Source organism: Oncorhynchus masou, chromosome 29, assembly GCF_036934945.1.
Source record: "Oncorhynchus masou masou isolate Uvic2021 chromosome 29, UVic_Omas_1.1, whole genome shotgun sequence".
Classification (NCBI taxonomy): Eukaryota; Metazoa; Chordata; class Actinopteri; order Salmoniformes; family Salmonidae; genus Oncorhynchus; species Oncorhynchus masou.
Window position 1 is genome coordinate 77463551 of NC_088240.1, and position 25326 is coordinate 77488876.

General features: G+C 55.4%; 1 protein-coding gene across 1 annotated transcript in view; it reads right to left on the reverse strand.

Moving 5' to 3' along the window:
• LOC135521320 (recoverin-like) overlaps positions 1-21583 on the reverse strand; it is a 52027-nt gene extending 30444 nt beyond the window's left edge. The window contains exon 1 of the mRNA XM_064947238.1: positions 21203-21583. Coding sequence (XP_064803310.1) covers positions 21203-21583 — 381 coding nt within the window. The remainder of the gene's footprint in view (positions 1-21202) is intronic.
• Between the last annotated feature and the right edge of the window lie 3743 nt (positions 21584-25326).

A 25326-nucleotide genomic window follows, 5' to 3' on the forward strand; every position in this document is an offset into this window, starting at 1 on the left:
TCTCTCAGTCTAAACCCACAGCCTGGCCTGCCCGGTCCCTGTCTCTCAGTCTAAACCCACAGCCTGGCCTGCCTGGTCCCTGTCTCTCAGTCTAAACCCACAGCCTGGCCTGCCCGGTCCCTATCTCTCAGTCTAAACCCACAGCCTGGCCTGCCTGTCCCTGTCTCTCAGTCTAAACCCACAGCCTGGCCTGCCCGGTCCCTGTCTCTCAGTCTAAACCCACAGCCTGGCCTGCCCGGTCCCTGTCTCTCAGTCTAAACCCACAGCCTGCCCTGCCCGGTCCCTGTCTCTCAGTCTAAACCCACAGTCTGGCCTGTCCGGTCCCTGTCTCTCAGTCTAAACCCACAGCCTGCCCTGCCCGGTCCCTGTCTCTCAGTCTAAACCCACAGCCTGCCCTGTCCCTGTCTCTCAGTCTAAACCCACAGCCTGGCCTGTCCGGACCCTGTCTCTCAGTCTAAACCCACAGCCTGCCCGGTCCCTGTCTCTCAGTCTAAACCCACAGCCTGCCCGGTCCCTGTCTCTCAGTCTAAACCCACAGCCTGGCCTGCCTTGTCCCTGTCTCTCAGTCTAAACCCACAGCCTGGCCTGCCTTGTCCCTGTCTCTCAGTCTAAACCCACAGCCTGGCCTGCCCGGTCCCTGTCTCTCAGTCTAAACCCACAGCCTGGCCTGCCCGGTCCCTGTCTCTCAGTCTAAACCCACAGCCTGCCCTGCCCGGTCCCTGTCTCTCAGTCTAAACCCACAGTCTGGCCTGTCCGGTCCCTGTCTCTCAGTCTAAACCCACAGCCTGCCCTGCCCGGTCCCTGTCTCTCAGTCTAAACCCACAGCCTGCCCTGTCCCTATCTCTCAGTCTAAACCCACAGCCTGGCCTGCCTGTCCCTGTCTCTCAGTCTAAACCCACAGCCTGGCCTGCCCGGTCCCTGTCTCTCAGTCTAAACCCACAGCCTGGCCTGCCCGGTCCCTGTCTCTCAGTCTAAACCCACAGCCTGCCCTGCCCGGTCCCTGTCTCTCAGTCTAAACCCACAGTCTGGCCTGTCCGGTCCCTGTCTCTCAGTCTAAACCCACAGCCTGCCCTGCCCGGTCCCTGTCTCTCAGTCTAAACCCACAGCCTGCCCTGTCCCTGTCTCTTAGTCTAAACCCACAGCCTGGCCTGTCCGGACCCTGTCTCTCAGTCTAAACCCACAGCCTGCCCGGTCCCTGTCTCTCAGTCTAAACCCACAGCCTGCCCGGTCCCTGTCTCTCAGTCTAAACCCACAGCCTGGCCTGCCTTGTCCCTGTCTCTCAGTCTAAACCCACAGCCTGGCCTGCCTTGTCCCTGTCTCTCAGTCTAAACCCACAGCCTGCCCGGTCCCTGTCTCTCAGTCTAAACCCACAGCCTGTCCGGTCCCTGTCTCTCAGTCTATACCCACAGCCTGCCCTGCCCGGTCCCTGTCTCTCAGTCTAAACCCACAGCCTGGCCTGTCCCTGTCTCTCAGTCTAAACCCACAGTCTGGCCTGCCCGGTCCCTGTCTCTCAGTCTAAACCCACAGACTGGCCTGCCCGGTCCCTGTTTCTCAGTCTAAACCCACAGCCTGGCCTGCCCGGTCCCTGTTTCTCAGTCTAAACCCACAGCCTGGCCTGCCTGGTCCCTGTCTCTCAGTCTAAACCCACAGCCTGGCCTGCCCTGTCCCTGTCTCTCAGTCTAAACCCACAGCCTGGCCTGCCCGGTCCCCGTCTCTCAGTCTAAACCCACAGCCTGGCCTGCCCGGTCCCTGTCTCTCAGTCTAAACCCACAGCCTGGCCTGCCCAGTCCCTGTCTCTCAGTCTAAACCCACAGTCTGGCCTGCCCGGTCCCTGTCTCTCAGTCTAAACCCACAGCCTGGCCTGCCTGGTCCCTGTCTCTCAGTCTAAACCCACAGCCTGGCCTGCCCGGTCCCTATCTCTCAGTCTAAACCCACAGCCTGGCCTGCCTGTCCCTGTCTCTCAGTCTAAACCCACAGCCTGGCCTGCCCGGTCCCTGTCTCTCAGTCTAAACCCACAGCCTGGCCTGCCCGGTCCCTGTCTCTCAGTCTAAACCCACAGCCTGGCCTGCCCGGTCCCTGTCTCTCAGTCTAAACCCACAGTCTGGCCTGCCCGGTCCCTGTCTCTCAGTCTAAACCCAAAGCCTGGCCTGCCTGTCCCTGTCTCTCAGTCTAAACCCACAGCCTGCCCGGTCCCTGTCTCTCAGTCTAAACCCACAGCCTGCCCTGTCCCTGTCTCTCAGTCTAAACCCACAGCCTGGCCTGCCCTGTCCCTGTCTCTCAGTCTAAACCCACAGCCTGGCCTGCCCTGTCCCTGTCTCTCAGTCTAAACCCACAGCCTGGCCTGCCCTGTCCCTGTCTCTCAGTCTAAACCCACAGCCTGGCCTGCCCTGTCTCTCAGTCTAAACCCACAGCCTGGCCTGCCCTGTCTCTCAGTCTAAACCCACAGCCTGGCCTGCCCTGTCTCTCAGTCTATACCCACAGCCTGCCCGGTCCCTGTCTCTCAGTCTAAACCCACAGCCTGGCCTGTCCCTGTCTCTCAGTCTAAACCCACAGCCTGGCCTGCCCGGTCCCTGTCTCTCAGTCTAAACCCACAGCCTGGCCTGCCCGGTCCCTGTCTCTCAGTCTAAACCCACAGCCTGCCCTGCCCGGTCCCTGTCTCTCAGTCTAAACCCACAGTCTGGCCTGTCCGGTCCCTGTCTCTCAGTCTAAACCCACAGCCTGCCCTGCCCGGTCCCTGTCTCTCAATCTAAACCCACAGCCTGCCCTGTCCCTGTCTCTCAGTCTAAACCCACAGCCTGGCCTGTCCGGACCCTGTCTCTCAGTCTAAACCCACAGCCTGCCCGGTCCCTGTCTCTCAGTCTAAACCCACAGCCTGCCCGGTCCCTGTCTCTCAGTCTAAACCCACAGCCTGGCCTGCCTTGTCCCTGTCTCTCAGTCTAAACCCACAGCCTGGCCTGCCTTGTCCCTGTCTCTCAGTCTAAACCCACAGCCTGCCCGGTCCCTGTCTCTCAGTCTAAACCCACAGCCTGTCCGGTCCCTGTCTCTCAGTCTATACCCACAGCCTGCCCTGCCCGGTCCCTGTCTCTCAGTCTAAACCCACAGCCTGGCCTGCCCGGTCCCTGTCTCTCAGTCAAAACCCACAGCCTGGCCTGCCCGGTCCCTGTCTCTCAGTCTAAACCCACAGCCTGGCCTGCCCGGTCCCTGTCTCTCAGTCTAAACCCACAGCCTGGCCTGCCCGGTCCCTGTCTCTCAGTCTAAACCCACAGTCTGGCCTGCCCGGTCCCTGTCTCTCAGTCTAAACCCACAGCCTGGCCTGCCCGGTCCCTGTCTCTCAGTCTAAACCCACAGCCTGCCCGGTCCCTGTCTCTCAGTCTAAACCCACAGCCTGCCCTGTCCCTGTCTCTCAGTCTAAACCCACAGCCTGGCCTGTCCGGACCCTGTCTCTCAGTCTAAACCCACAGCCTGCCCGGTCCCTGTCTCTCAGTCTAAACCCACAGCCTGCCCGGTCCCTGTCTCTCAGTCTAAACCCACAGCCTGGCCTGCCTTGTCCCTGTCTCTCAGTCTAAACCCACAGCCTGGCCTGCCTTGTCCCTGTCTCTCAGTCTAAACCCACAGCCTGCCCGGTCCCTGTCTCTCAGTCTAAACCCACAGCCTGTCCGGTCCCTGTCTCTCAGTCTATACCCACAGCCTGCCCTGCCCGGTCCCTGTCTCTCAGTCTAAACCCACAGCCTGGCCTGTCCCTGTCTCTCAGTCTAAACCCACAGTCTGGCCTGCCCGGTCCCTGTCTCTCAGTCTAAACCCACAGACTGGCCTGCCCGGTCCCTGTTTCTCAGTCTAAACCCACAGCCTGGCCTGCCCGGTCCCTGTTTCTCAGTCTAAACCCACAGCCTGGCCTGCCTGGTCCCTGTCTCTCAGTCTAAACCCACAGCCTGGCCTGCCCTGTCCCTGTCTCTCAGTCTAAACCCACAGCCTGGCCTGCCCGGTCCCTGTCTCTCAGTCTAAACCCACAGCCTGGCCTGCCCGGTCCCTGTCTCTCAGTCTAAACCCACAGCCTGGCCTGCCCGGTCCCTGTCTCTCAGTCTAAACCCACAGCCTGGCCTGCCCAGTCCCTGTCTCTCAGTCTAAACCCACAGCCTGGCCTGCCCGGTCCCTGTCTCTCAGTCTAAACCCACAGCCTGGCCTGCCTGGTCCCTGTCTCTCAGTCTAAACCCACAGCCTGGCCTGCCCGGTCCCTATCTCTCAGTCTAAACCCACAGCCTGGCCTGCCTGTCCCTGTCTCTCAGTCTAAACCCACAGCCTGGCCTGCCCGGTCCCTGTCTCTCAGTCTAAACCCACAGCCTGGCCTGCCCGGTCCCTGTCTCTCAGTCTAAACCCACAGCCTGGCCTGCCCGGTCCCTGTCTCTCAGTCTAAACCCACAGTCTGGCCTGCCCGGTCCCTGTCTCTCAGTCTAAACCCAAAGCCTGGCCTGCCTGTCCCTGTCTCTCAGTCTAAACCCACAGCCTGCCCGGTCCCTGTCTCTCAGTCTAAACCCACAGCCTGCCCTGTCCCTGTCTCTCAGTCTAAACCCACAGCCTGGCCTGCCCTGTCCCTGTCTCTCAGTCTAAACCCACAGCCTGGCCTGCCCTGTCCCTGTCTCTCAGTCTAAACCCACAGCCTGGCCTGCCCTGTCCCTGTCTCTCAGTCTAAACCCACAGCCTGGCCTGCCCTGTCTCTCAGTCTAAACCCACAGCCTGGCCTGCCCTGTCTCTCAGTCTAAACCCACAGCCTGGCCTGCCCTGTCTCTCAGTCTAAACCCACAGCCTGCCCGGTCCCTGTCTCTCAGTCTAAACCCACAGCCTGGCCTGTCCCTGTCTCTCAGTCTAAACCCACAGCCTGGCCTGCCCGGTCCCTGTCTCTCAGTCTAAACCCACAGCCTGGCCTGCCCGGTCCCTGTCTCTCAGTCTAAACCCACAGCCTGCCCTGCCCGGTCCCTGTCTCTCAGTCTAAACCCACAGTCTGGCCTGTCCGGTCCCTGTCTCTCAGTCTAAACCCACAGCCTGCCCTGCCCGGTCCCTGTCTCTCAATCTAAACCCACAGCCTGCCCTGTCCCTGTCTCTCAGTCTAAACCCACAGCCTGGCCTGTCCGAACCCTGTCTCTCAGTCTAAACCCACAGCCTGCCCGGTCCCTGTCTCTCAGTCTAAACCCACAGCCTGCCCGGTCCCTGTCTCTCAGTCTAAACCCACAGCCTGGCCTGCCTTGTCCCTGTCTCTCAGTCTAAACCCACAGCCTGGCCTGCCTTGTCCCTGTCTCTCAGTCTAAACCCACAGCCTGCCCGGTCCCTGTCTCTCAGTCTAAACCCACAGCCTGTCCGGTCCCTGTCTCTCAGTCTATACCCACAGCCTGCCCTGCCCGGTCCCTGTCTCTCAGTCTAAACCCACAGCCTGGCCTGCCCGGTCCCTGTCTCTCAGTCTAAACCCACAGCCTGGCCTGCCCGGTCCCTGTCTCTCAGTCTAAACCCACAGCCTGGCCTGCCCGGTCCCTGTCTCTCAGTCTAAACCCACAGCCTGGCCTGCCCGGTCCCTGTCTCTCAGTCTAAACCCACAGTCTGGCCTGCCCGGTCCCTGTCTCTCAGTCTAAACCCACAGCCTGGCCTGCCCGGTCCCTGTCTCTCAGTCTAAACCCACAGCCTGCCCGGTCCCTGTCTCTCAGTCTAAACCCACAGCCTGGCCTGCCTGGTCCCTGTCTCTCAGTCTAAACCCACAGCCTGCCCGGTCCCTGTCTCTCAGTCTAAACCCACAGCCTGCCCGGTCCCTGTCTCTCAGTCTAAACCCACAGCCTGGCCTGCCTGGTCCCTGTCTCTCAGTCTAAACCCACAGCCTGCCCAGTCCCTGTCTCTCAGTCTAAACCCACAGCCTGCCCGGTCCCTGTCTCTCAGTCTAAACCCACAGCCTGGCCTGCCCTGTCCCTGTCTCTCAGTCTAAACCCACTTCCTGCCCTGTCCCTGTCTCTCAGTCTAAACCCACAGCCTGGCCTGCCCCTGTCTCTCAGTCTAAACCCACAGCCTGGCCTGCCCCTGTCTCTCAGTCTAAACCCACAGCCTGGCCTGCCCCTGTCTCTCAGTCTAAACCCACAGCCTGGCCTGCCCGTTCCCTGTCTCTCAGTCTAAACCCACAACCTGCCCGGTCCCTGTCTCTCAGTCTAAACCCACAGTCTGGCCTGCCATGTCTCTCAGTCTAAACCCACAGCCTGGCCTGTCCCTGTCTCTCAGTCTAAACCCACAGCCTGCCCGGTCCCTGTCTCTCAGTCTAAACCCACAGCCTGGCCTGTCCCTGTCTCTCAGTCTAAACCCACAGTCTGGCCTGCCCGGTCCCTGTCTCTCAGTCTAAACCCACAGACTGGCCTGCCCGGTCCCTGTTTCTCAGTCTAAACCCACAGCCTGGCCTGCCCGGTCCCTGTTTCTCAGTCTAAACCCACAGCCTGGCCTGCCTGGTCCCTGTCTCTCAGTCTAAACCCACAGCCTGGCCTGCCCTGTCCCTGTCTCTCAGTCTAAACCCACAGCCTGGCCTGCCCGGTCCCTGTCTCTCAGTCTAAACCCACAGCCTGGCCTGCCCGGTCCCTGTCTCTCAGTCTAAACCCACAGCCTGGCCTGCCCGGTCCCTGTCTCTCAGTCTAAACCCACAGCCTGGCCTGCCCAGTCCCTGTCTCTCAGTCTAAACCCACAGCCTGGCCTGCCCGGTCCCTGTCTCTCAGTCTAAACCCACAGCCTGGCCTGCCTGGTCCCTGTCTCTCAGTCTAAACCCACAGCCTGGCCTGCCCGGTCCCTATCTCTCAGTCTAAACCCACAGCCTGGCCTGCCTGTCCCTGTCTCTCAGTCTAAACCCACAGCCTGGCCTGCCCGGTCCCTGTCTCTCAGTCTAAACCCACAGCCTGGCCTGCCTGGTCCCTGTCTCTCAGTCTAAACCCACAGCCTGGCCTGCCCGGTCCCTGTCTCTCAGTCTAAACCCACAGTCTGGCCTGCCCGGTCCCTGTCTCTCAGTCTAAACCCAAAGCCTGGCCTGCCTGTCCCTGTCTCTCAGTCTAAACCCACAGCCTGCCCGGTCCCTGTCTCTCAGTCTAAACCCACAGCCTGCCCTGTCCCTGTCTCTCAGTCTAAACCCACAGCCTGGCCTGCCCTGTCCCTGTCTCTCAGTCTAAACCCACAGCCTGGCCTGCCCTGTCCCTGTCTCTCAGTCTAAACCCACAGCCTGGCCTGCCCTGTCCCTGTCTCTCAGTCTAAACCCACAGCCTGGCCTGCCCTGTCTCTCAGTCTAAACCCACAGCCTGGCCTGCCCTGTCTCTCAGTCTAAACCCACAGCCTGGCCTGCCCTGTCTCTCAGTCTAAACCCACAGCCTGCCCGGTCCCTGTCTCTCAGTCTAAACCCACAGCCTGGCCTGTCCCTGTGTCTGAGTCTAAACCCACAGCCTGGCCTGCCCGGTCCCTGTCTCTCAGTCTAAACCCACAGCCTGGCCTGCCCGGTCCCTGTCTCTCAGTCTAAACCCACAGCCTGCCCTGCCCGGTCCCTGTCTCTCAGTCTAAACCCACAGTCTGGCCTGTCCGGTCCCTGTCTCTCAGTCTAAACCCACAGCCTGCCCTGCCCGGTCCCTGTCTCTCAGTCTAAACCCACAGCCTGCCCTGTCCCTGTCTCTCAGTCTAAACCCACAGCCTGGCCTGTCCGGACCCTGTCTCTCAGTCTAAACCCACAGCCTGCCCGGTCCCTGTCTCTCAGTCTAAACCCACAGCCTGCCCGGTCCCTGTCTCTCAGTCTAAACCCACAGCCTGGCCTGCCTTGTCCCTGTCTCTCAGTCTAAACCCACAGCCTGGCCTGCCTTGTCCCTGTCTCTCAGTCTAAACCCACAGCCTGCCCGGTCCCTGTCTCTCAGTCTAAACCCACAGCCTGTCCGGTCCCTGTCTCTCAGTCTAAACCCACAGCCTGCCCTGCCCGGTCCCTGTCTCTCAGTCTAAACCCACAGCCTGGCCTGCCCGGTCCCTGTCTCTCAGTCTAAACCCACAGCCTGGCCTGCCCGGTCCCTGTCTCTCAGTCTAAACCCACAGCCTGGCCTGCCCGGTCCCTGTCTCTCAGTCTAAACCCACAGCCTGGCCTGCCCGGTCCCTGTCTCTCAGTCTAAACCCACAGTCTGGCCTGCCCGGTCCCTGTCTCTCAGTCTAAACCCACAGCCTGGCCTGCCTGGTCCCTGTCTCTCAGTCTAAACCCACAGCCTGGCCTGCCCGGTCCCTGTCTCTCAGTCTAAACCCACAGTCTGGCCTGCCCGGTCCCTGTCTCTCAGTCTAAACCCAAAGCCTGGCCTGCCTGTCCCTGTCTCTCAGTCTAAACCCACAGCCTGCCCGGTCCCTGTCTCTCAGTCTAAACCCACAGCCTGCCCTGTCCCTGTCTCTCAGTCTAAACCCACAGCCTGGCCTGCCCTGTCCCTGTCTCTCAGTCTAAACCCACAGCCTGGCCTGCCCTGTCCCTGTCTCTCAGTCTAAACCCACAGCCTGGCCTGCCCTGTCCCTGTCTCTCAGTCTAAACCCACAGCCTGGCCTGCCCTGTCTCTCAGTCTAAACCCACAGCCTGGCCTGCCCTGTCTCTCAGTCTAAACCCACAGCCTGGCCTGCCCTGTCTCTCAGTCTAAACCCACAGCCTGCCCGGTCCCTGTCTCTCAGTCTAAACCCACAGCCTGGCCTGTCCCTGTGTCTGAGTCTAAACCCACAGCCTGGCCTGCCCGGTCCCTGTCTCTCAGTCTAAACCCACAGCCTGGCCTGCCCGGTCCCTGTCTCTCAGTCTAAACCCACAGCCTGCCCTGCCCGGTCCCTGTCTCTCAGTCTAAACCCACAGTCTGGCCTGTCCGGTCCCTGTCTCTCAGTCTAAACCCACAGCCTGCCCTGCCCGGTCCCTGTCTCTCAGTCTAAACCCACAGCCTGCCCTGTCCCTGTCTCTCAGTCTAAACCCACAGCCTGGCCTGTCCGGACCCTGTCTCTCAGTCTAAACCCACAGCCTGCCCGGTCCCTGTCTCTCAGTCTAAACCCACAGCCTGCCCGGTCCCTGTCTCTCAGTCTAAACCCACAGCCTGGCCTGCCTTGTCCCTGTCTCTCAGTCTAAACCCACAGCCTGGCCTGCCTTGTCCCTGTCTCTCAGTCTAAACCCACAGCCTGCCCGGTCCCTGTCTCTCAGTCTAAACCCACAGCCTGTCCGGTCCCTGTCTCTCAGTCTAAACCCACAGCCTGCCCTGCCCGGTCCCTGTCTCTCAGTCTAAACCCACAGCCTGGCCTGCCCGGTCCCTGTCTCTCAGTCTAAACCCACAGCCTGGCCTGCCCGGTCCCTGTCTCTCAGTCTAAACCCACAGCCTGGCCTGCCCGGTCCCTGTCTCTCAGTCTAAACCCACAGCCTGGCCTGCCCGGTCCCTGTCTCTCAGTCTAAACCCACAGTCTGGCCTGCCCGGTCCCTGTCTCTCAGTCTAAACCCACAGCCTGGCCTGCCCGGTCCCTGTCTCTCAGTCTAAACCCACAGTCTGGCCTGCCCGGTCCCTGTCTCTCAGTCTAAACCCACAGCCTGGCCTGCCTGGTCCCTGTCTCTCAGTCTAAACCCACAGCCTGCCCGGTCCCTGTCTCTCAGTCTAAACCCACAGCCTGCCCGGTCCCTGTCTCTCAGTCTAAACCCACAGCCTGGCCTGCCTGGTCCCTGTCTCTCAGTCTAAACCCACAGCCTGCCCGGTCCCTGTCTCTCAGTCTAAACCCACAGCCTGCCCGGTCCCTGTCTCTCAGTCTAAACCCACAGCCTGGCCTGCCCTGTCCCTGTCTCTCAGTCTAAACCCACTTCCTGCCCTGTCCCTGTCTCTCAGTCTAAACCCACAGCCTGGCCTGCCCCTGTCTCTCAGTCTAAACCCACAGCCTGGCCTGCCCCTGTCTCTCAGTCTAAACCCACAGCCTGGCCTGCCCCTGTCTCTCAGTCTAAACCCACAGCCTGGCCTGCCCGGTCCCTGTCTCTCAGTCTAAACCCACAACCTGCCCGGTCCCTGTCTCTCAGTCTAAACCCACAGTCTGGCCTGCCATGTCTCTCAGTCTAAACCCACAGCCTGGCCTGTCCCTGTCTCTCAGTCTAAACCCACAACCTGCCCGGTCCCTGTCTCTCAGTCTAAACCCACAGCCTGCCCGGTCCCTGTCTCTCAGTCTAAACCCACAACCTGCCCGGTCCCTGTCTCTCAGTCTAAACCCACAGCCTGGCCTGTCCCTGTCTCTCAGTCTAAACCCACAGCCTGACCTGTTCCTGTCTCTCAGTCTAAACCCACAGCCTGACCTGTCCCTGTCTCTCAGTCTAAACCCACAGCCTGCCCTGCCCGGTCCCTGTCTCTCAGTCTAAACCCACAGCCTGACCTGTCCCTGTCTCTCAGTCTAAACCCACAGCCTGACCTGCCTTGTCCCTGTCTCTCAGTCTAAACCCACAGCCTGACCTGTCACTGTCTCTCAGTCTAAACCCACAGCCTGACCTGCCTTGTCCCTGTCTCTCAGTCTAAACCCACAGCCTGCCCGGTCCCTGTCTCTCAGTCTAAACCCACAGCCTGACCTGCCTTGTCCCTGTCTCTCAGTCTAAACCCACAGCCTGGCCTGCCCTGTCCCTGTCTCTCAGTCTAAACCCACAGTCTGGCCTGTCCCTGTCTCTCAGTCTAAACCCACAGCCTGCCCGGTCCCTGTCTCTCAGTCTAAACCCACAGCCTGACCTGCCTTGTCCCTGTCTCTCAGTCTAAACCCACAGCCTGCCCTGTCCCTGTCTCTCAGTCTAAACCCACAGCCTGACCTGCCTTGTCCCTGTCTCTCAGTCTAAACCCACAGCCTGGCCTGCCCTGTCCCTGTCTCTCAGTCTAAACCCACAGCCTGCCCTGTCCCTGTCTCTCAGTCTAAACCCACAGTCTGCCCGGTCCCTGTCTCTCAGTCTAAACCCACAGCCTGCCCTGTCCCTGTCTCTCAGTCTAAACCCACAGTCTGCCCGGTCCCTGTCTCTCAGTCAAAACCCACAACCTGCCCTGTCCCTGTCTCTCAGTCTAAACCCACAACCTGCCCGGTACCTGTCTCTCAGTCTAAACCCACAGCCTGACCTGCCCGGTCCCTGTCTCTCAGTCTAAACCCACAGCCTGCCCGGTCCCTGTCTCTCAGTCTAAACCCACAGCCTGACCTGCCCGGTCCCTGTCTCTCAGTCTAAACCCACAGTCTGCCCGGTCCCTGTCTCTCAGTCTAAACCCACAGCCTGCCCTGTCCCTGTCTCTCAGTCTAAACCCACAGTCTGCCCGGTCCCTGTCTCTCAGTCTAAACCCACAACCTGCCCTGTCCCTGTCTCTCAGTCTAAACCCACAACCTGCCCAGTCCCTGTCTCTCAGTCTAAACCCACAGCCTGACCTGCCCGGTCCCTGTCTCTCAGTCTAAACCCACAGCCTGCCCGGTTCCTGTCTCTCAGTCTAAACCCACAGCCTGACCTGCCCGGTCCCTGTCTCTCAGTCTAAACCCACAGTCTGCCCCGGTCCCTGTCTCTCAGTCTAAACCCACAGCCTGCCCGGTCCCTGTCTCTCAGTCTAAACCCACAGCCTGACCTGCCCGGTCCCTGTCTCTCAGTCTAAACCCACAGTCTGCCCGGTCCCTGTCTCTCAGTCTAAACCCACAACCTGCCCTGTCCCTGTCTCTCAGTCTAAACCCACAGCCTGACCTGCCCTGTCCCTGTCTCTCAGTCTAAACCCACAGCCTGGCCTGTCCCTGTCTCTCAGTCTAAACCCACAGCCTGACCTGCCCTGTCCCTGTCTCTCAGTCTAAACCCACAGTCTGCCCGGTCCCTGTCTCTCAGTCTAAACCCACAGTCTGACCTGCTCTGTCCCTGTCTCTCAGTCTAAACCCACAGCCTGCCCTGTCCCTGTCTCTCAGTCTAAACCCACAGCCTGGCCTGGTCCCTGTCTCTCAGTCTAAACCCACAACCTGCCCTGTCCCTGTCTCTCAGTCTAAACCCACAACCTGCCCGGTCCCTGTCTCTCAGTCTAAACCCACAACCTGCCCTGTCCCTGTCTCTCAGTCTAAACCCACAACCTGCCCGGTCCCTGTCTCTCAGTCTAAACCCACAGTCTGCCCGGTCCCTGTCTCTCAGTCTAAACCCACAGCCTGCCCGGTCCCTGTCTCTCAGTCTAAACCCACAACCTGCCCTGTCCCTGTCCCTGTCTCTCAGTCTAAACCCACAACCTGCCCGGTCCCTGTCTCTCAGTCTAAACCCACAGTCTGCCCGGTCCCTGTCTCTCAGTCTAAACCCACAGCCTGCCCGGTCCCTGTCTCTCAGTCTAAACCCACAGTCTGCCCGGTCCCTGTCTCTCAGTCTAAACCCACAACCTGCCCTGTCCCTGTCTCTCAGTCTAAACCCACAACCTGCCCGGTCCCTGTCTCTCAGTCTAAACCCACAGTCTGCCCGGTCCCTGTCTCTCAGTCTAAACCCACAGCCTGCCCGGTCCCTGTCTCTCAGTCTAAACCCACAACCTGCCATGTCCCTGTCTCTCAGTCTAAACCCACAGTCTGCCCGGTCCCTGTCTCTCAGTCTAAACCCACAGTCTGCCTGGTCCCTGTCTCTCAGTCTAAACCCACAGCCTTGCCTGCCCGTTCCCTGTCTCTCAGTCTAAACCCACAGTCTGCCTGGTCCCTGTCTCTCAGTCTAAACCCACAGTCTGCCCTGTCCCTGTCTCTCAGTCTAAACCCACAGCCTGGCCTGCCCGGTCCCTGTCTCTCAGTCTAAACCCACAGTCTGCCTGGTCCCTGTCTCTCAGTCTAAACCCACAGTCTGCCTGGTCCCTGTCTCTCAGTCTAAACCCACAGCCTGGCCTGCCTGGTCCCTGTCTCTCAGTCTAAACCCACAGCTTGGCCGGTCCCTGTCTCTCAGTCTAAACCCACAACCTGCCTGTCCCTGTCTCTCAGTCTAAACCCACAACCTGCCTGTCCCTGTCTCTCAGTCTAAACCCACAGCCTGACCTGGTCCCTGTCTCTCAGTCTAAACCCACAACCTGCCTGTCCCTGTCTCTCAGTCTAAACCCACAGCCTGGCCGGTCCCTGTCTCTCAGTCTAAACCCACAACCTGCCTGTCCCTGTCTCTCAGTCTAAACCCACAACCTGCCTGTCCCTGTCTCTCAGTCTAAACCCACAGCCTGACCTGGTCCCTGTCTCTCAGTCTAAACCCACAGCCTGACCTGGTCCCTGTCTCTCAGTCTAAACCCACAGCCTGGCCGGTCCCTGTCTCTCAGTCTAAACCCACAACCTGCCTGTCCCTGTCTCTCAGTCTAAACCCACAACCTGCCTGTCCCTGTCTCTCAGTCTAAACCCACAGCCTGACCTGGTCCCTGTCTCTCAGTCTAAACCCACAACCTGCCTGGTCCCTGTCTCTCAGTCTAAACCCACAACCTGCCTGGTCCCTGTCTCTCAGTCTAAACCCACAACCTGCCTGACCTGCCTGGTCCCTGTCTCTCAGTCTAAACCCACAACCTGCCTGGTCCCTGTCTCTCAGTCTAATCCCACAACCTGCCTGGTCCCTGTCTCTCAGTCTAAACCCACAACCTGCCTGGTCCCTGTCTCTCAGTCTAAACCCACAACCTGCCTGTCCCTGTCTCTCAGTCTAAACCCACAACCTGCCTGTCCCTGTCTCTCAGTCTAAACCCACAGCCTGACCTGGTCCCTGTCTCTCAGTCTAAACCCACAACCTGCCTGTCCCTGTCTCTCAGTATAAACCCACAGCCTGGCCGGTCCCTGTCTCTCAGTCTAAACCCACAACCTGCCTGTCCCTGTCTCTCAGTCTAAACCCACAACCTGCCTGTCCCTGTCTCTCAGTCTAAACCCACAGCCTGACCTGGTCCCTGTCTCTCAGTCTAAACCCACAGCCTGACCTGGTCCCTGTCTCTCAGTCTAAACCCACAGCCTGGCCGGTCCCTGTCTCTCAGTCTAAACCCACAACCTGCCTGTCCCTGTCTCTCAGTCTAAACCCACAACCTGCCTGTCCCTGTCTCTCAGTCTAAACCCACAGCCTGACCTGGTCCCTGTCTCTCAGTCTAAACCCACAACCTGCCTGGTCCCTGTCTCTCAGTCTAAACCCACAACCTGCCTGGTCCCTGTCTCTCAGTCTAAACCCACAACCTGCCTGACCTGCCTGGTCCCTGTCTCTCAGTCTAAACCCACAACCTGCCTGGTCCCTGTCTCTCAGTCTAAACCCACAACCTGCCTGGTCCCTGTCTCTCAGTCTAAACCCACAACCTGCCTGGTCCCTGTCTCTCAGTCTAAACCCACAACCTGCCTGGTCCCTGTCTCTCAGTCTAAACCCACAACCTGCCTGGTCCCTGTCTCTCAGTCTAAACCCACAACCTGCCTGACCTGCCTGGTCCCTGTCTCTCAGTCTAAACCCACAACCTGCCTGGTCCCTGTCTCTCAGTCTAAACCCACAACCTGCCTGTCCCTGTCTCTCAGTCTAAACCCACAACCTGCCTGTCCCTGTCTCTCAGTCTAAACCCACAGCCTGACCTGGTCCCTGTCTCTCAGTCTAAACCCACAACCTGCCTGTCCCTGTCTCTCAGTCTAAACCCACAGCCTGGCCGGTCCCTGTCTCTCAGTCTAAACCCACAACCTGCCTGTCCCTGTCTCTCAGTCTAAACCCACAACCTGCCTGTCCCTGTCTCTCAGTCTAAACCCACAGCCTGACCTGGTCCCTGTCTCTCAGTCTAAACCCACAGCCTGACCTGGTCCCTGTCTCTCAGTCTAAACCCACAGCCTGGCCGGTCCCTGTCTCTCAGTCTAAACCCACAACCTGCCTGTCCCTGTCTCTCAGTCTAAACCCACAACCTGCCTGTCCCTGTCTCTCAGTCTAAACCCACAGCCTGACCTGGTCCCTGTCTCTCAGTCTAAACCCACAACCTGCCTGGTCCCTGTCTCTCAGTCTAAACCCACAACCTGCCTGGTCCCTGTCTCTCAGTCTAAACCCACAACCTGCCTGACCTGCCTGGTCCCTGTCTCTCAGTCTAAACCCACAACCTGCCTGGTCCCTGTCTCTCAGTCTAAACCCACAACCTGCCTGGTCCCTGTCTCTCAGTCTAAACCCACAACCTGCCTGGTCCCTGTCTCTCAGTCTAAACCCACAACCTGCCTGGTCCCTGTCTCTCAGTCTAAACCCACAACCTGCCTGGTCCCTGTCTCTCAGTCTAAACCCACAACCTGCCTGGTCCCTGTCTCTCAGTCTAAACCCACAGTCTGCCCCGGTCCCTGTCTCTCAGTCTAAACCCACAGCCTGCCCGGTCCCTGTCTCTCAGTCTAAACCCACAGCCTGACCTGCCCGGTCCCTGTCTCTCAGTCTAAACCCACAGTCTGCCCGGTCCCTGTCTCTCAGTCTAAACCCACAACCTGCCCTGTCCCTGTCTCTCAGTATAAACCCACAGCCTGACCTGCCCTGTCCCTGTCTCTCAGTCTAAACCCACAGCCTGGCCTGTCCCTGTCTCTCAGTCTAAACCCACAGCCTGACCTGCCCTGTCCCTGTCTCTCAGTCTAAACCCACAGTCTGCCCGGTCCCTGTCTCTCAGTCTAAACCCACAGTCTGACCTGCTCTGTCCCTGTCTCTCAGTCTAAACCCACAGCCTGCCCTGTCCCTGTCTCTCAGTCTAAACCCACAGCCTGGCCTGGTCCCTGTCTCTCAGTCTAAACCCACAACCTGCCCTGTCCCTGTCTCTCAGTCTAAACCCACAACCTGCCCGGTCCCTGTCTCTCAGTCTAAACCCACAACCTGCCCTGTCCCTGTCTCTCAGTCTAAACCCACAACCTGCCCGGTCCCTGTCTCTCAGTCTAAACCCACAGTCTGCCCGGTCCCTGTCTCTCAGTCTAAACCCACAGCCTGCCCGGTCCCTGTCTCTCAGTCTAAACCCACAACCTGCCCTGTCCCTGTCTCTCAGTCTAAACCCACAACCTGCCCGGTCCCTGTCTCTCAGTCTAAACCCACAGTCTGCCCGGTCCCTGTCTCTCAGTCTAAACCCACAGCCTGCCCGGTCCCTGTCTCTCAGTCTAAACCCACAGTCTGCCCGGTCCCTGTCTCTCAGTCTAAACCCACAACCTGCCCTGTCCCTGTCTCTCAGTCTAAACCCACAACCTGCCCGGTCCCTGTCTCTCAGTCTAAACCCACAGTCTGCCCGGTCCCTGTCTCTCAGTCTAAACCCACAGCCTGCCCGGTCCCTGTCTCTCAGTCTAAACCCACAACCTGCCTGGTCCCTGTCTCTCAGTCTAAACCCACAGTCTGCCCGGTCCCTGTCTCTCAGTCTAAACCCACAGTCTGCCTGGTCCCTGTCTCTCAGTCTAAACCCACAGCCTGGCCTGCCCGTTCCCTGTCTCTCAGTCTAAACCCACAGTCTGCCTGGTCCCTGTCTCTCAGTCTAAACCCACAGTCTGCCCTGTCCCTGTCTCTCAGTCTAAACCCACAGCCTGGCCTGCCCGGTCCCTGTCTCTCAGTCTAAACCCACAGTCTGCCTGGTCCCTGTCTCTCAGTCTAAACCCACAGTCTGCCTGGTCCCTGTCTCTCAGTCTAAACCCACAGCCTGGCCTGCCTGGTCCCTGTCTCTCAGTCTAAACCCACAGCTTGGCCGGTCCCTGTCTCTCAGTCTAAACCCACAACCTGCCTGTCCCTGTCTCTCAGTCTAAACCCACAACCTGCCTGTCCCTGTCTCTCAGTCTAAACCCACAGCCTGACCTGGTCCCTGTCTCTCAGTCTAAACCCACAACCTGCCTGTCCCTGTCTCTCAGTCTAAACCCACAGCCTGGCCGGTCCCTGTCTCTCAGTCTAAACCCACAACCTGCCTGTCCCTGTCTCTCAGTCTAAACCCACAACCTGCCTGTCCCTGTCTCTCAGTCTAAACCCACAGCCTGACCTGGTCCCTGTCTCTCAGTCTAAACCCACAGCCTGACCTGGTCCCTGTCTCTCAGTCTAAACCCACAGCCTGGCCGGTCCCTGTCTCTCAGTCTAAACCCACAACCTGCCTGTCCCTGTCTCTCAGTCTAAACCCACAACCTGCCTGTCCCTGTCTCTCAGTCTAAACCCACAGCCTGACCTGGTCCCTGTCTCTCAGTCTAAACCCACAACCTGCCTGGTCCCTGTCTCTCAGTCTAAACCCACAACCTGCCTGGTCCCTGTCTCTCAGTCTAAACCCACAACCTGCCTGACCTGCCTGGTCCCTGTCTCTCAGTCTAAACCCACAACCTGCCTGGTCCCTGTCTCTCAGTCTAATCCCACAACCTGCCTGGTCCCTGTCTCTCAGTCTAAACCCACAACCTGCCTGGTCCCTGTCTCTCAGTCTAAACCCACAACCTGCCTGGTCCCTGTCTCTCAGTCTAAACCCACAACCTGCCTGGTCCCTGTCTCTCAGTCTAAACCCACAACCTGCCTGACCTGCCTGGTCCCTGTCTCTCAGTCTAAACCCACAACCTGCCTGGTCCCTGTCTCTCAGTCTAAACCCACAACCTGCCTGTCCCTGTCTCTCAGTCTAAACCCACAACCTGCCTGTCCCTGTCTCTCAGTCTAAACCCACAGCCTGACCTGGTCCCTGTCTCTCAGTCTAAACCCACAACCTGCCTGTCCCTGTCTCTCAGTCTAAACCCACAGCCTGGCCGGTCCCTGTCTCTCAGTCTAAACCCACAACCTGCCTGTCCCTGTCTCTCAGTCTAAACCCACAACCTGCCTGTCCCTGTCTCTCAGTCTAAACCCACAGCCTGACCTGGTCCCTGTCTCTCAGTCTAAACCCACAGCCTGACCTGGTCCCTGTCTCTCAGTCTAAACCCACAGCCTGGCCGGTCCCTGTCTCTCAGTCTAAACCCACAACCTGCCTGTCCCTGTCTCTCAGTCTAAACCCACAACCTGCCTGTCCCTGTCTCTCAGTCTAAACCCACAGCCTGACCTGGTCCCTGTCTCTCAGTCTAAACCCACAACCTGCCTGGTCCCTGTCTCTCAGTCTAAACCCACAACCTGCCTGGTCCCTGTCTCTCAGTCTAAACCCACAACCTGCCTGACCTGCCTGGTCCCTGTCTCTCAGTCTAAACCCACAACCTGCCTGGTCCCTGTCTCTCAGTCTAAACCCACAACCTGCCTGGTCCCTGTCTCTCAGTCTAAACCCACAACCTGCCTGGTCCCTGTCTCTCAGTCTAAACCCACAACCTGCCTGGTCCCTGTCTCTCAGTCTAAACCCACAACCTGCCTGGTCCCTGTCTCTCAGTCTAAACCCACAACCTGCCTGTCCCTGTCTCTCAGTCTCTCAGTTTTTTTTGCATGACAGTTTGTCCACCGTTTGGGGAAAAATGCATTGAAAGTATAGAGTTGTTACTTTTTCACAGCGACCGGCTATTTAACCACCTATTTCCCCCACAACACCCATGTTCACATTTCTGAGCTAATATGTGTATCAACACCGAAAGAGATGCCATCACAATATCAACCTCAACCAGACACCTCTAAAAACTGTAGTCTCCATGTGTTACGTTGGTTGACTCTGCCCTAAATGTTGCAGCTGGGATAGTAAAAGGCTGATAGAAATGACTGTTGGTCTTGGCCAGTGTTGCTCAACATTGTTCTTGGGCCAGGGCACCCACTAGGTATGCTGGATTGCACTCCAGCTCGGCATCACATCATCTGTGTGAACACAGCCCATGTTGTCTAGAACAGGGTTTCTCAACTTAACCCCCTGTATGCAGTTGATTTTTTTGTTTACCAATTACTCCCATTAACAAGGCTTAGTTGAATTGGCAGACCATCATTTATCTTAATATAGTAATTCTAAAATAGTTTACTCTTAACGTCGTTGTTATGGCTGGAGCGGACTAGATGGAATGGTATCAAATACATCAAACACATGATTGTTTCCATGTTGATGGTGCCATCCATTAACTCATTTCCAGCCACCCCCACCTACATGTACAGATGACCTCGACGAACCTGTACCCTGCACATTGACTCGGTACCGGTACCCCCTGTATATAGCCTCCACACTGACCCGGTACCGGTACCCCCTTTATATAGCCTCCACACTGACCCGGTACCGGTACCCCCTGTATATAGCCTCCACACTGACTCTGTACCGGTACCACCTGTATATAGCCTCCACACTGACTCGGTACCGGTACCCCCTGTATATAGCCTCCACACTGACTCGGTACCGGTACCCCCTGTATATAGCCTCCACACTGACCCGGTACCGGTACCCCCTGTATATAGCCTCCACACTGACTCAGTACCGGTACCCCCTGTATATAGCCTCCACACTGACTCTGTACCGGTACCCCCTGTATATAGCCTCCACACTGACTCGGTACCGGTACCCCCTGTATATAGCCTCCACACTGACCCGGTACCAGTACCCCCTGTATATAGCCTCCACACTGACTCGGTACCGGTACCCCCTGTATATAGCCTCCACACTGACCCGGTACCGGTACCCCCTGTATATAGCCTCCACACTGACCCGGTACCGGTACCCCCTGTATATAGCCTCCACACTGACCCGGTACCGGTACCCCCTGTATATAGCCTCCACACTGACCCGGTACCGGTACCCCTGTATATAGCCTCCACACTGACCCGGTACCGGTACCCCTGTATATAACCTCCACACTGACTCGGTACCGGTACCCCTGTATATAGCCTCCACATTGACTCAGTACCGGTACCCCCTGTATATAGCCTCCACACTGACCCGGTACCGGTACCCCTGTATATAGCCTCCACACTGACCCGGTACCGGTACCCCTGTATATAGCCTCCACACTGACTCGGTACCGGTACCCCCTGTATATAGCCTCCACACTGACTCGGTACCGGTACCCCCTGTATATAGCCTCCACACTGACTCGGTACCGGTACCCCCTGTATATAGCCTCCACACTGACCCGGTACCGGTACCCCCTGTATATAGCCTCCACACTGACCCGGTACCGGTACCCCCTGTATATAGCCTCCACGTTGACTCGGTACCGGTACCCCGTGTATATAGCCTCCACATTGACTCAGTACCGGTACCCCCTGTATATAGCCTCCACACTGACCCGGTACCGGTACCCCCTGTATATAGCCTCCACATTGACTCGGTACCGGTACCCCCTGTATATAGCCTCCACACTGACCCGGTACCGGTACCCCCTGTATATAGCCTCCACATTGACTCGGTACCGGTACCACCTGTATATAGCCTCCACACTGACCCGTTACCGGTACCACCTGTATATAGCCTCCACACTGACTCGGTACCGGTACCCCCTGTATATAGCCTCCACACTGACCCGGTACCGGTACCCCCTGTATATAGCCTCCACGTTGACTCGGTACCGGTACCCCGTGTATATAGCCTCCACATTGACTCAGTACCGGTACCCCCTGTATATAGCCTCCACACTGACCCGGTACCGGTACCCCTGTATATAGCCTCCACATTGACTCGGTACCGGTACCCCCTGTATATAGCCTCCACACTGACCCGGTACCGGTACCCCCTGTATATAGCCTCCACATTGACTCGGTACCGGTACCCCCTGTATATAGCCTCCACACTGACCCGGTACCGGTACCACCTGTATATAGCCTCCACACTGACTCGGTACCGGTACCCCGTGTATATAGCCTCGTTATTGTTATTTTATTGTGTTACTTTTTATCAATTTATTTGGTAAATATTTTCTTTCTTGAACTGCATTGTTGGTTAAGGGCTTGTAAGTAAGCATTTCACAGTATGGTTGTATTCGGGGCATGTGACAATCAAAGTTTGATTTGATTATTATGAGCCGTCCTCCCCTCAGCAGCCTCCAAAGGTACCTACATACCGAGGAAAATAAGGTCACTTTTGACCACAGACTGACCTCTGATGATATTCAATATATAGACAGGACCTATATTTAAGAAAAGCTATATTCCCAGAAGTTCATCATTTGTTCTCCTAAAAAAAAGCCTCACAAAATTGTATGGCTTGTTTTCTTCTGTCAGTTTGGAGGCGACCCACTATTCCCATGCCACATACTGTAAATGGTAGAAAAACCTTTGTATGCCTATATCCACAATTTCCTCTTGTCCCATCTTCAAAATGATCATCACCGTCATCACCGTCATTGTTTGGGTTTGGATATCTTCTCTTGCCCCTTAATAGTTCAAGGTTCTAATCCTTCCTTGATCTCTCACCTGGCAGATGACTTCCACTTCTGTCTTGGTGATGTATCCGTTCTTGTCCACGTCAAACAGTGAGAATGCCCACTCCAGCTTCCTCGTCGTCTTCCCACTGGAGGTCATGTGCAGTGCAATGATGTATTCCTTGAAGTCCAGAGTGCCGTCCTCGTTGGTGTCGAATGAACGGAACACATGCTGAGCGTAGGTCTTGGCTTCGCTATCGGGGAAGAAGCGCGCGTAGATCGTCTCGAACTCCTCTGGCGAGATGCGTCCGGTGGGACACTGCTTCTGGAAGTTCTCGTACCACTGGCACAACTCGTTCTCTGTGAACTTGGTGTTGAGCTTCAGGTCCTCCAGGATCTCCTTGGAAATAGCACTGCTCTTGGCGTTCCCCATCGTATTAGCCTGTACTGGGATCTCTCAGTTATTGTTGAAGGCTCTCTGAAGTAGTGCCAACAAGCACAATCAGACCTCTACAATGACTGAAGTGTTACCCAGTGTACCACTAGGAACCATACATCAACGAAAGCCTTCAATTTCAGGGAGAAAGAACAGAGAGGGAGGCAGAGCAAAGAGACATGACCTAGCTGTGTCAGCAGTAGAGAGTATGAAGTGATGTGTTAGGGATGGACTGTTGTCATTCTGATGGGTGACGTAGGTAGATAGATGGAGTAGGGAAGGAGCGGGGTGGAATTAGACTTCTACCTTTGGCGACTGGGTTAATTCAGTTAATTCAGGATTTAAGGTGGCTGAGCTTTCCACTCAAATTAACTTCAATTCCCATATTCTCTTTTGCCAAACCATCTCTCGTCTTGTCTGGTCTGTGTGTCGGCCAAGGCCCTGTTATCAATAGAATTTAAATTTCCCAATAAGAGCCAAATCCTAACTTTAAAGGCGTGTAGGTAACTCAAACCCAATTTAAATCAATGCAGGATTTACTTGAAAGTACAAGTTAGGTACGAGACATCAAGTGAGAATTTGTCTTTAATTGGTTACCACATGACCTAGCCAGGAGAAAGACTGGATCATAGACCCAATACAGACACTGTATAAGATTGTTAGTTGTAACAATGAGTGCTATATTCATCTGTTCAGCAAAAACTGAAGTTGACTGAACCAGTTTCTAGTCTATTATGTAAAGCAAAAAACAAGTCTCACACTGGTTTCAAGCATCATGGTGGAGGACACAAGTCTGATTGGTCACACTAGTAAATTACTATTCTCTCTTTTAAGACTATTAAAGTAAGCGGTAGTTGATTAAGGTTTTGAGTCTGTATGTTCTAGCAAAGACACTTAAATGGGTTTAGCTAAGCAGGTCCTCCTAATTCTAAACCAACCATCTGTACAGGCCTTTTATAGGAAGTTCAGCTGCCCCTGAACACTTCCCTCCTTCACCTCTCTGTTTCTGCCTCCTTTCCTCCTTCACCCTGTCTCTGTCCCCATTCCCTCCTTCACCCTGTCTCTGTCCCCATTCCCTCCTTTACCATGTCTCTGTCCCCTTCCCTCCTTCACCTCCCTGTCCCTTTCCCTCCTTAATGTCTCTATCCCCTTCCCTCCTTCACCCCTCTGTCTCTGTCCTCGTTCCTCCTTCACCCCTCTGTCTCTGTCCACGTTCCTCCTTCACCCCTCTGTCTCTGTCCTCGTTCCTCCTTCACGTTCCTCCTTTACATCTGGCCCTTTCGTTCTCTGCTACTCCATCCTATCCATCTCCTCCCTGCTCCTGTCCCCTTCACTTGTTTTATTCTGTCCCCTCATCCTTCCCCTCTGTACCCCTTCTCTCATTCCTCTCCTCCACCTTGTCTCCTTCCCTTCTGTCCCCTCTCTGTCTCCTCCACCTTGTCTCTTTCTCTCCATCCTGCACATGCTTTTTCAGGAAGCTCGGCTACTAGATGTTTATCCTCTCTCTGGCTTGTCTCTCATCATGCCTTTGTTTTGTCTCTACAGCAAGTGTAAACATACAGTACCAGTCAAAAGTTTGGTCACCACTACTCATTCAAGGGTTTTCTTTATTTTTTAATATTTCCTACACTGTAGAATAATAGTGAAGACATCAAAACTATGAAATAACGAATATGGAATCATGTAGTAACCAAAAAAGTGTTAAACAAATCAAAATATATCTTAGATTCTAGATTCTTCAAAGTAGCCACGCTTTGCATTCTCTCAACCAGCTTCACCTGAAATGCTTTTCCAACAGTATTGAAGGAGTTCCCACATATGGTGAGCACTTGTTTGCAGCTTTTCCTTCACTCTGTGGTCCAACTCATCGCAAACCATCTCAATTGGGTTGAGGTCGGGTGATTGTGGAGGCCAGGTCATCTGATGTAGCACTCCATGACTCTCCTTCTTGGTTAAATAGCCTTTACACAGCCTGGAGGTGTGTTGGGTCATTATCCTGTTGAAAAACAAATTATAGTCCCACTAAGCGCAAACCAGATGTGATGGCGTATCGCTATGGAATGCTGTGGTAGCCATGCTGGTTAAGTGTGCCTTGAATTATAAATAAATCACAGACAGTGTCACCAGCAAAGCACCCCCACACCATCACACCTCCTCCTCCATGCTTCACGGTGGGAATCACACATGCAGAGATCATCCTTTCACCTACTCTGTGTCTCACATAGACACGGCGGTTGGAACCAAAAATCACACACTTGGACACATCAGACCAAAGGACAGATTTCCACTGGTCTAATGTCCATTAGTAGTGGCTTCTTTGCAGCAATTTGACCATGAAGGCCTAATTCACACAGTCTCCTCTGAGCAGTTGATGTTGAGATGTGTCTGTTACTTGAACTCTGTGAAGCATTTATTTTGGCTGTAATTTCTGCGGCTGGTAAATCTAATGAACTTATCCTCTGCAGCAGAGGTAACACTGGGTCTTCCTTTCCTGTGGCAGTCCTCATGAGAGCCAGTTTCATCACAGCGCTTGATGGTTTTTTCGACTGCACTTGAAATTTTCCAGATTGACTGACCTTCATGTCTTAAAGTAATGATGGACTGTCATTTCTCTTTGCTTATTTGAGCTGTTCTTGAGATAATATGGACTTGGTCTTTTATCTTCTGTATACAACCCCTACAACCCCAACCCCTTGTCACAACACAACTGATTGGCTCCAATGCGTTAAGAAGGAAAGAACTTCCACAAATTAACTTTCAACAGGGCACACGGGTTAATTGAAATGCATTCCAGGTGACTACTTCTTGAAGCTGGTTGAGAGAATGCCAAGAGTGTGCACAGCTGTCATCAAGGCAAAGGGTGGCAAATTTGAATAATCTCAAATCTCAAATATATTTTAAATTGTTTAACACTTTTTTGGTTACTACATTATTCCATATGTGTTATTTCATCGTTTTTGATGTCTTCGCTATTATTCTACAATGTAGAAAATAGTAAAATAAAGAAAAACCCTGGAATAAGTAGGTGTCCAAACTTTTGACTGCTACTGTAAATCTCTTAACATGTACTTCCCTTCTCCCTCTTTAAGTGTTTGTTTTGACAGAAGTATTGCTGTAACGCCCTGTAAGACCCTTATGGTACTTTTCCATTGAGACTTACCCTCACACCAGTGGACCATCAGTGTTTTATGTTAATGTCAGCTCTAATGTTGTTGTGTTCCATCAGAGTCCTATACTACAAATCAGGTTTGAGGAGTTATCGAGGTAACTTTGGTCAACTCTGAGTTCAACTCGGGATAACCGGTACCATGAACATGGCTCACCTTTTAGCCAGTTACATTTCTATGGCAATATATCCTTCAAAACGAACCTGCTCAGGGACAGGTTAACTCCATTTCTCCTGAATGATGTGTCTGAGCTGTGAGTTGAGGACCAATTAAATCAGGTTCCCTCCCTCTTGCAAAGATTGTGTCATTCTCCCCTTCATTTGAGGAAGATGACTGATCAATAAAATATTTAATCAAAGATTTTTTTGTGCAAAAAAATAGTAATGTTAAAATACCTATCAAATTACACATTTAATAATGAGAGAATGCATTTGAAACTTCATGCACAGTAAAACTTTGTATGACAATACAATTATTTAATCGCTAGGAGTGGGGGAAAAAGGTTATTGTGCATTGATAAGCACACCAAAGACGACATTAATGATAAAATAAAGACGCCACTTCAACACGTCT